General features: G+C 41.5%; 1 protein-coding gene across 10 annotated transcripts in view; it reads right to left on the bottom strand.

The window, feature by feature from the left end:
- The window catches only part of LOC106964235 (sodium channel protein type 2 subunit alpha-like), a 38,819-nt gene that overhangs the window by 10,347 nt on the left and 17,386 nt on the right, over nt 1–11,086 (bottom strand). For 7 of the 10 annotated variants that reach the window (XM_015059670.1, XM_015059634.1, XM_015059662.1 and 4 more), the window contains 13 exons: nt 10,880–11,012; nt 10,553–10,791; nt 10,274–10,447; nt 9,231–9,587; nt 8,479–8,994; nt 5,003–5,138; nt 4,040–4,194; nt 3,782–3,955; nt 3,437–3,559; nt 1,993–2,031; nt 1,410–1,685; nt 674–727; nt 273–410 (listed from right to left, as the gene is read on the bottom strand). In XM_015059670.1, coding sequence (XP_014915156.1) covers nt 273–410; nt 674–727; nt 1,410–1,685; nt 1,993–2,031; nt 3,437–3,559; nt 3,782–3,955; nt 4,040–4,194; nt 5,003–5,138; nt 8,479–8,994; nt 9,231–9,587; nt 10,274–10,447; nt 10,553–10,791; nt 10,880–11,012 — 2,514 coding nt within the window. The remainder of the gene's footprint in view (nt 1–272; nt 411–673; nt 728–1,409; nt 1,686–1,992; nt 2,032–3,436; nt 3,560–3,781; nt 3,956–4,039; nt 4,195–5,002; nt 5,139–8,478; nt 8,995–9,230; nt 9,588–10,273; nt 10,448–10,552; nt 10,792–10,879; nt 11,013–11,086) is intronic. The other 3 variants (XM_015059679.1, XM_015059687.1, XM_015059697.1) reach the window with 2 other exon arrangements.

Here is an 11,086-nt window from a genome sequence, read left to right as displayed (position 1 = left end):
TTCACTATGGCGCTGAAATGTAAGTAGTGGAGATGAACAGATCAGGAATGATTAAACTCGTGGCATAAGATTTTAACTATGCTGCAAAAACACAAAATCTTAGCAAGAATTGTGTAAGAACTGTGTCTATGCCAAACCCATCAAATAAAATTAATTAGTGTTCTCATTCTCAGTAAACTAATATGTAAATTTTCAGATTTATAGATAAAATTCAGTTCTGTTTCCATTTAAATCAACTTTCCCGTCTATAACTGTTAGGAAATGCAACTTATCTTTTTTTTCTGCTGGTTGAAGTTATCGATGATGACGCCAATAAACAGATTTAGAGTGAAGAAGGAGCCAAAGATGATGAAGATGACAAAGTAGAGGTACATGTACAGGTTCACTTCATACTCAGGCTGCTCCTCCAACTGCAAAGGAAGAAAGAACAAATGAGAAATGATATTTAGAAATAGTGGAAGGTAAAGAGCAAAATTGGTGTTACTAAAACCATTGACAGGGTGAACATTATATATTTTTACCCCACTCAAATTAAGGGTTGTACGGTTTTTCAGATTTTCAGAATGGAATTCTAGTACTGCCATAAATTACACATTTTTGGTTTTTAAACATTATCAGGGGTGTGAAATGTGAATGTTTTAGTGAGTACCATAACAAGCAGCAAGAGACTTACATCTCTAGAGTCCACAGCAGCATACATGATGTCCATCCAGCCTTTAAATGTCGCCTAAGAGCAGAAAGAAAATGGAATAATGACATTGTGTGTATTTTCCAACATATTAAGTACAGGTGATTTAATATGCTTATAGGTAATTCAATAAATCTACTCTTATCTGATTTAATGAGTCAAAAAGAAACAGAAAACATTTTTTCCACATTACATTAACTCCACCGACAGTTTTTTCTATGAGAGAAGAGGTTTCTGAATTAAAAAAAAAAATCTTAAGACTTTCTGACCTTTCTGGAGTTGAAAGAAAGAACTCATGAACTAATTTTGGAGTTTACATAGAGGTAAGTAGGTATTCAAAGTAAAGAATCTAAGACATCTGGGTATAACCTTGTTTGATCTCTCTTGCTGACAAAGGTTACAGTGCACAAAAATTGACTGCTACCAAAATCTTTAAAAGGGTTATTTATCTGGGTTCTGAATAGTAAGGTGGGTGGAACATCTGGGAGAGGAGACGTCACCAGATCCGGTCAGCCAATCAGACGTGGAATTTAAGAAACATCCAAACCACATTGCAATACACAGAAAATAATATTTTTCTTCTACATTTCTTTAAACTCAGAGAGGAGAATGGAAGATAAGATAGATGTTGAAGACAAAAGTAAGGTCATTTATATCCAAAGGACACTTTGAAATACATTTACAGGCATCCAAACAGCTCTTAGTCATGAATCACACTTACCACTTGCAGCAGAGCCAGGTAACCAGCTCCGACGTTGTCAAAGTTGATTTTGACGTTCTTCCAGCGGGCGCTATTGTTAACCAACTTCAGGCAATCCGACTTGTTGTTGACGACGCTGATGGGGAAGAGCTCGTCTGTGGTGGTGTTGACGCAGTGGTAGTACTTCCCCGCAAAGAGGTTGACGCCCATGATGCTGAAGATCAGCCAGAAGATGAGGCAAACCAAGAGCACGTTCATGATGGAGGGGATGGCGCCAAGTAGAGCGTTCACCACAACCTGAAGGCGATCGTGTACAGGCCTGGATTTAGTCGTCTGCAGTGGCTCAGTCAAAACTGGTCTGATTTTTAAAACTTTACTGGTTGATTTCATAGAGCCAGAGAAGATATACTTTACTTACAAACATCAAAGTTATGTGAAGATTTAAAAGGTTATCAAAAGCTATTTCTCATCTATTTTGTATAGACACAAAAAGCACTTAACCCCACACACACAGATATTTACAAAGAAAATTATAGGTGACGAAGAAGGTGAACAGGTGAAAAATCTTAACATTTGATAGGTAAAAAAGCAAAACAGAAAAAACCTTAGAGAGGCGGGATGAAGTCACAACATTTTTGTTTGACTGTAAATGAAAAAAAGACACACAACAAAGAAAAAAATTACAGGTTAAAGGCACAACACAAGCAACATCAGAAACCAACGCCCGAGGACAGCAGTAACACAGTTAATCCATTGAGACAGAGTGAGCAAAGTCATGCATGCAGAAGAGTTGTGTTGAATTGCAAGGAGAGGAAATGTGTAGCAGAAGTAGCAGTAGGCATGCAGTCTTACAGGCAGGAGCCCTAACCAGCCATTTAAAAACATTCTGTCTGGAAAACAAGATGCCACAACAGAGAGCAAATTATGAGAATGAAAACAGAAATTATACAATGTCGTCGTTCCTTTAGAGCCCAGTTTTTGCGGGTGACAAGCAATTGGTAAGAAACTGCATCGAAAGCTTCGCAACATGGAAACAGAATGATGTGATAGGAATGCTTTGTTTCGTGATAAAATGGTGGGCGAACTGAAAAAAAAACAGCAACAAGTGGTCTGGCAAACAGGTTAATGGGTTGAAAAGTTAAATTTTTATAAACAAATTAAAAGACTGTGGAGATTATTGTGATTGTGGGCAGAAGCTGCTGTGATATTAGCTTAGCATAACACTCAAGACTTAGCCTAGCTAATAAGAAATACGGATTATACCTAAAACTAAGCTTTCTGACAGTTTTACTGAGTTAGATAGACGGTTTCCCCTCATCTGATTTACAGGTTAAACTAAACTACAATTACAACTGTTTAGTTTTTATTTAAATTGAGTTTGTTTCAACTAAGAAGCAACAAATGCCATATTAAGGTGGCCGTTGGTCATTTTGCCCCTGGGTCCATTTGTGCCCCTTTTTTTTGGAGTCATCAGCTATAGCAGATTTCATACCAACCAGGTGTCAGTTCCTTCCCACACTGAGCTTATTTAACAATCTAGCGACGACTAAACGTCACTAGAAATTCTCAAAACCTCATTGATTATGTGATTTTAAAACCTGTCAAATTCACCCTGGGTGTCGAGAAAGGTTTGGAGTTGATTTAAAAACCGCTTTCCCTAAAACCTTTGAAAGAAATGGTAGCTAGTTATTGGTCTGTGGCTTGAGAGAACCCAAAGAGTCATTTTGAAGTAAATGGCTTTGAAATAGTTTGTTTTAGAAAATAGAAGCTGGAGAAATGTCAACAAGGGGTACAAAATGGAGAAAGGGCAAATTGACCTACAGTCTCTAAAGGTTGAGTTTATATCTAATAAAAGACGTTTTAGTGAAAATTTATGAGTCAGTCTGACTCAAAACAGTCACCACCACGTTAAGTACAAAGTAAATGACAGTGGAGTGCATATTAGAAAAGAAGAGACATAAATAGAAGAGAAACATATTTTCAGTTTGTCCACTGACAGTCGTTACAGAAATATAGTTCTGTGCCGCTGTTGTCCCTCCTGTTCTTACCCTCATGCCCTCAAACCGAGACAGGGCCCTCAGGGGCCGGAGGGCTCGCAGTGTCCTCAGAGTTTTGATGGCGCTGAGTTCAGAGTAGCCCAGAGCATTTGCTACGAGGCTCACCAAGGACACCTGGGAGACACAGACATGCAGGGTGAGGGATCGAAGGGGGCCGTTTGCACACCACACACCGACGTAGAGATTTCAAGAAGATGCGTTAGAGTTAAGAGAGTAAGTTCAGATTTTTTTCCTAAGCATTTTTCTGAAATTAAGGAATAATAAGATCTTGTTGAGCATCAAGTTTTAACACAACACCAGATTTATTTTCATCCACATTAAGTCTAATATACTCACATCTACAATGAGGAAGTCAAGCCAGCACCATGCATTGGTGAAGTACTTAACGAAGCCATACGCCACCCACTTCAGCAGCATCTCCAGGATGAAGATGTAAGTGAAGACCTTGTCTGCGTACTCCAGCACGGTTTTGATGGTCCGCCGCTGCTCAATGTAAATGTCTTCGAAAGCCTGAAAGATTCAAACTCTGGGATGTAAGCTTTGATCTAAAACACACACCAAGTAACTGCCCAGAATAGAGAGTTCGACACTCACCAGCGCTCCACTGCTAAGGAGGATCATAAAGATGATAAAGGACTCAAACCAGTTGTGCTCCACAATGATAAAGCAGGTTTTCCTGAGCGTCCACCAGCTCTTGAACCAGCCCACTTCCTCGCTGACCTGGCAGCACTGGAATCTGCTCACACAGCCTGCAGACAAGTAGGAGAAATTAGATGACAGGCATTTGAAAATGTGCAAGTTGACCTAGCTGACCAAAGCTAAAAATCCCCACATTTCATGTTATGATTCTCTCACTCAGCAGCAATCTGCTAAAGACAGTTGTACAAATCTTGAGTGACAGTGACCTGCTATCCAAACACTCCTCCATGAATGTGAAGAGGCTTCCCCTGAGATCTGCGTGTGTGTGTGTGTGTGTGTGTAAGGTGAGTGATCTTTTACATAGATTGCTGTATGAAAAAAACAGCTATGAAATCAGTGCCAAAGCCTTTTGGATTCACCATGCTGCTTGAGGTTATGGTACAACCACAGAGCTAAATTGGGGGGTAAACACTTTTTCACACCCCTGTATGTCATGAGAAATCTTCACATGGGAGTGAGTGTTAACAGAGCGCTGTGACCTGGACGACTTCTGTCCCCAAATAAATCCAAATCATCATATGAAAATAGTTTTATGTGTGTACTCTTTGTCTGATATCAAAACTTACTTGATTAAGTGAAACATTCAAGTGTGGCAAATCAGCAAAAAAATAAATAAAATAAAAACAGAAGAGATCTGGAAAGCAGCATTGCATATTTGACATTTGTAACAAAGCGAATTCACTGCAGGTGTTTTAGACAAAATGTCATCTTCCGTTCCGTCCCAGTGACTATTTCTTGCCCGTCTCGCTGAGCATTTGTGTTCACTGTCACTCAGCTACAACAGGCCGCTGCTAAGCTAAAGCAGTTATAACGATTTCCTCTTTGACATAAAATGCACTCCCACCCCGACATCCTCACCTTCTGTAAAGCAGGCCTCGGGGTCCAACGACTCCTCTGGCTCCAGTTCCACGGATTCGGCCCCGTCTCCTGGGGGTCGAATATCCACTGTGCTCCCTTCTGATGAGCTCAGGGGTTGGGGGTCTATGTCGAGCTTCTACATGGATGGAGCAGAAGGCGGTAGGACACAGTCACATGATGCTGCTTGGGAGCATTGAGGTTCATTGGTTTTAGGAGCCAACCGTCTGAGCTGCTAATCATGGTCATTCTCCGTTCATGTGCTCTCCACTGCGTACCTCTACTGAGAAGACTCTCATAGCTCACAGAGTTGGGCTCTTCTGAAACTAGCATTGTCATCGTCGCATGCAGCATCGATCAAATGTACCGACAGGCTTTGGCGTTAGCTGTGCCAGATGGCTTCGAATTAGATTATGCACTTGAGGCGGAAGGTTGGGTTTACGGAAATGCACTGTGGGTACGTTTGATGTGACCTCAGTTCGAGGACGAGTGCATGCAGTATTCCAGTGCATCATCAGTCAAAGCCTGAAATAGTACCAAGCAGAACGTGGGGTCAAGTATTGTCATGTCCACTGGAAAAAGGGATCCCAAGTCTTATTTGTTTGCTACACCATTTCCAAAAGTTTTCCGTGGCTCACATGGTGGACTGTTTTACCAAGTCTCTTTTATAAATCTGAAGCCACTCCAATGAGGAGACAGAACTCTTTCCACAGTGACATGAAAACACACCATTTCCATTCCTTGAAAGCAGTGTAAAAAAGCTTCTTCTGTTTGAGTTGAAGTAGACGGATAACCACATTAGCTTACCAGCAAAAACCAGTACTGTGCACTGTTTGAAAGACAGCATGTGCTGTGCAGTTGGTTTTGTGTTTCCTGTTTAGAAAAGACCTACTGAATTAGCACCGATGCATACCCAGAAAACACACAGGACCTAATAGAGGACTCAAGCACTCATTGGTGGTAGTAAAGGTAACACATAAAAGGACAACAACAGCTCCTATTTCCAAGATTTTAAAATGGTTATCTTAAAGTCTAAAATGCTTTAGTTATTAAATAATGTACAATCTAATATCATCTGCATATTGTGAGACTTTTTGTTGACGTGAGGCCTCCTGTCTGTTTTCTCTGGGTGTTTTTTGGCCTCATGTCGATGGTCTCTGAAGTTGAGAGTATTGTAACATGTCAACCTAGACAGTGCAGCAGCCCTGATTGCCGTGGGACCCAGCTAATACGGCATGGGAATGATGGAAGCATGCTGCTCGCAAGTGCATTGTTTTTACGGAAGGGTTTTTCCCTCCGACTCTCGGCTCCTCCTTCGGCACAGACAAATCTGTTTTAGCTGTTGGCCTCACATTTTGCAGCTTAAAACTGGCAGATTTTTTATTTTATTTTATTGTTTCTTAGGAAAGTTTACCTTTTTTAACATGATGTGATCACAGTGAGACAAAAGTGGATAACACAAGCATCAAAGCCAAATGCTAATTAATTGTGTTTACATATTTTGTTTGGTTGTCTTCTTTTTAGTTTGAGATTTTTCACGATCCTCTCGTCTAAAGGGTTATAACAATCAGCAATGTGTTATCTCTTTTGAAACTCTGCAAAAAGTTTTTTTTTTTAAATTCATGTTTATGAAAATTAACTTGAATCTTTCATCATTCCACTATTGTTCAGGTTACACAGGTAAATACATACAGATTTTCAATGTGTGTGTGCATGGGGTCTGAGGCAGACAAATGAATTTTGTCCAACCACAGCAAAATTCATTCCTCCCTCCATTCCTTCTCGTCTACTGCACATTCTCCTCCGCCTCCTCCATTCCTTCATACTGAAGCTCAGAGTGTTGGATGCCAATCAAGTCCCAAAACCAAGTCAAAAACCAAGCAATGAAACCAAAAGCAAACATTATGCTTGATGAGTTTGTCTAACAATGGATATAAAAAAGGTGCTCATTCATTAAATGGTTTGTAACTGCAATACAGCCTGATGCCTTGAGGTTAATTATGAGGGGGAAGGGGATTAAGGGAAAAGAAAATGATCACAGCATTGGGTGTGCTGCTGAATGGGGCAGGGAGGGGTAATAAAGCAAAGACGGTGGGGGTGGGTGGTGGTGGCTGTGGGTTGGGGGGACGGAGGGCAGACCAGGCAAAGAACGAAAATGGGCAATCCATTGAAGGTATGAGAAAAATATGTTTGTTTGTAAATGGCATAGGCAGTCCTCATGGTTAATGCAATAAAGTGATCTTACAATTCTCTTCTCACTGAAAACCTTGAGAGCGTCTGTGAAACAGCTGGAATAACAAACGAGGGGGGGTTAAACAGAGTGAGTTACACACACCAACGCCAGCACATAACCTGATGCCGCTGGCGGTTCCATAAGGTCACAGTTAGAAGACTTAATCATCTCAGAGACACAAATAGAAACAAAATCTATTCACTGGTTATACTCAGTAAACACATGCTGGTGTCGCTAAGCAAATATACATCTGCTAAAACATGAATATGTCCTTTTTTTCTTTGTTTGTTTTTAGCATACAGCATGTAAAGAGCAGCTGTGATGTCAAACAAATGGTCCATATATGGAGCGTGCTGTGTCATGGCCAGAAATAGACTCCTGGCTTGTTTTGAATCACAGGGAACTGGCACCACACCCACAGTGACAGATTCCCGTCACCAGGGAAGTCAAGTCCCGATGCTCTGTCAGTCTGACAACGCTCGACAGCAAATCGGGCTTTTAGCTACAACGCAAATGGCAAGCAGTTGCAAAAAAGGTTAAGTGGAAAATGTGTCGTATCCTTCTGAAGTTTTATCTACAGTACAGCCACAAATTTCTATGTATCTTTGAGTTTTGTGGGATAGATCAACATAAAGCAGCTCAGGATTGTGAAAACCATCTGAGCCATCTGATTTTACCTCAGGTGATCAGTTTCTTTTCACAATTATTCTCTACTCTCTACTCTATTCTCTACTCTGTGATGGTCTGTCACATATGGGAAACAAGGAAATTTGTGGTCATGTCGAGAAAAATGTGAGAAAATTTATTTAAACACAAAGGCATAAATCACTGTAATGATGCCGTAAGATAAGACTTAAATATGTGTTTACGAAGCTTACTGGTAAGGCAGCCCTCTCCAAAACAGTGAGTCATGCAGTTTGATGATAAAACATAAACCTGTTGCTCTGGACAAAGACTAATTTGAGTCTCTTTTTGGCTGCCAGGATTTTATGCTTGAGATAAGACTCCATTAGCACAGCATGATGCATGTACATGTGAGTCAGCACTTGTGTTATTTTCAAACTGCTTGACTGTTAGATAATTGTCAGAAAAGGCCATTTCTATGCAAACCTTTATATATTCACGCTCTCATTTGTATTGCGTGTCAAATAATCCTGACATCACGATTTAATCAAGCTTTAAGAAAGACGCCGAAGTGATTTTCTAAAGCCGACGGAGATGTCAGCCGTGTGGTCAGCCGTCTTACCTCTTTGCTGCCCTCCACGTCAGAAGAGTCGCTGCTGAAATCCTCCGTGTTCAGGTTTTCAAAGTCCGACTCCCCCACAGCGATGGGCACGGTCACCGTAAGGCTGGGGTTGTGGATGAAGGACATGTAGTCGCATTCTTCCATTGGGTACTTGCTCGTGGTGTCCCCGCCTACCGCAACCACCAGCCCCCCCGGCTTCCCATTGCCCTCCATCATGTACAACCCACTAGGGTCTTTGGTGATCTCCAGTGGCGTGTGGTTGGAAATGCAGTTCCCCTTCCCGTTGCTTTGCAGGTCGTCCAGGGGTTTGCTCTCCTCGGCCAGGCCGGAGCCCTTGCCTCTGTCGAAGCAGAGACTCTGGAGGAACTGCCGCGCTTTGGTTTTGACATAGGAGATGCCCCGCTGGATGCGGCCGACGGCGATCTGGAGGTTGTTCATCTCACTGTCATCGTCGGTGGCCGCCAGGTTGTCTGCGCTGAACGAGCTCAGGAGGAGGGCCAGGAAAAGGTTAAGGACCTGGAAGGAAAGTTATAGGTGAAGAATAATAATACAGAAAAAAAGAGTAAAACCTACGGAAGAGGATTAAAATGATCAGAAAAGATAATTTTCTGAATTCTGAGATTAAAGTAGAAATTCTAATAAAAAAAATGTCAAATATCTGAAAAAATGTCAATGTTTTTGTCTTTTCCTTTGTGTTGCCCTAATCCTCTTCCGTAGAAACCAGAGCCTTAAACACAGAAAACAGTTTGTACCACGAGGTTTCCGATCACCATGACCATCATGAAGACGATGATGCACATCGTCTGCCCTGCCACCTCCATGCAGTCCCACATGGTCTCGATCCACTCCCCGCACAGCACCCGGAACACGATGAGGAAGGAGTGGAAGAAGTCGTGCATGTGCCAGCGCGGCAGCTCGCAGTCTTCTGAAATCTTGCACACGCACTCCTTGTAGCTCTTGCCGAACAGCTGCATGCCCACCACAGCAAAGATGAACACGATGATGGCCAGCACCAGCGTCAGGTTGCCCAGGGCACCCACGGAGTTGCCAATGATCTTGATCAGCATGTTCAGAGTGGGCCACGACTTGGCTAGCTTGAAGACCCTCAGCTGATTAGAGACACAAATTACAGGTCTATCAGTATTAGTAATCATAGTAATAAAAAAAAGCAAATAAATTTGGTGCCACGCTTACTTGAAAATAGTTCTAGCAACTATAAAAACAGAAGAGTCTGAGTTTTCCTTATGTTTTGTGAAAAGCTACTGATTGGTTAATAATCTCACACAAGAACGAAGGAAATTTTGAAAAGGCACCTATCGAACACTTCAAGTTTAATAAAAAATGAAGAAATGATTCACAAACAGGTTTTAAAATGAACCACATCACCCCTATCGTTTTTTAAGGTAGGGTAAGTTGGTCTTATTTTAAACTTCTCCTTGGCTGTTTTTAAACTATTTTTAGTATCCATTTAAAACAATTGCCATATGACTCATTTTACCTAAAACACTGATAATTACACCAAGCTACTGGTCACATGATACCATACTTATTTTAAACTTAAAACAGTCCTGTTGTGACTGTGTTCTCCAGACATGGGATGTGTTAATAGGTGACTGTTCTAACAACTACTTGTTCTCTTCTCTCATACAGTGTCTGCTTTTGTGATTACTAGTCACTATGTAACATGTTGTTTTTCAGGTTGGTTAGTATTTTTCTCAAATCTAGTCTAATCTTTCTATCCAGCCTGCTGTTTTTGGATAAGATTATACAGATTTAAATAAATGACGAATCTCACCAATCTGAAGGATCTGAGCACAGACAGGCCCTCTACATTAGCCAAGCCAAGCTCCATGAGACTGAGACTGACAATGATGCCATCAAAGATGTTCCAGCCCTCCTGAAAGTAATAGTAGGGATCCAGAGCGATGATCTTGAAGCACATTTCTGCCGTGAAGATCCCTGTGAACACCTGAAATGAACAAAAAGAGAAAAGCTGAGCCCAAATCTGCATTAAGAAAGGAAGTCAAAAAGATTCATTAAATTCTTTACAACTTTAAGTGTAGCAAACTCTCACCAGGTTTCCGATTGAAAGGAGGTTAGCAAACTCAGGGGTCATGGGGTAATGCTCCATGGCCATAAAAAGAGTGTTGAGGACAATGCAAACGGTGATCGCTAGATCCACGAAGGGATCCATGACCACCATGCTGACAAACTCTTTGATTTTCAGCCATGCCGGGTTACAGTCCCAGATCAGGCAGGTGTTGGCGAATCTATACCAGCAGGGCGGGCACTTCTGTCTCGACTCCTCCAGCTCTGGAAAAGGAGGAGCGTTCTTTGAAAAATCAATCAACAAAAAGTGAAAAACGTAAACTTGAAATGTGACGCGCAGAAGGACACTGACCTTCCATGGTGTTGGTGAGTATACTGGCCACGCTCATGGCTCTCTGGCGCCCCCCCGGTTCATCTAAATAGTCCATGGAAGGCTGAAGGAATCCTGATCGGCGCTTCTTTATCTCAGTATCTGTTGTTGTTCCCTAATAAATAAATAAGAAAATCTCACTCAGCCCAAAACTGGTTTAGCTGTTGGAAATTTGGTAGAAAAAAGTAG

This window comes from Poecilia latipinna, unplaced genomic scaffold (assembly GCF_001443285.1).
Source record: "Poecilia latipinna isolate Pla-1442-1.1 unplaced genomic scaffold, P_latipinna-1.0 Scaffold65, whole genome shotgun sequence".
Taxonomy (NCBI): Eukaryota; Metazoa; Chordata; class Actinopteri; order Cyprinodontiformes; family Poeciliidae; genus Poecilia; species Poecilia latipinna.
The sequence above is the reverse complement of the archived record's forward strand: the minus strand, read 5'-3'. Positions and strand labels throughout refer to the sequence as shown.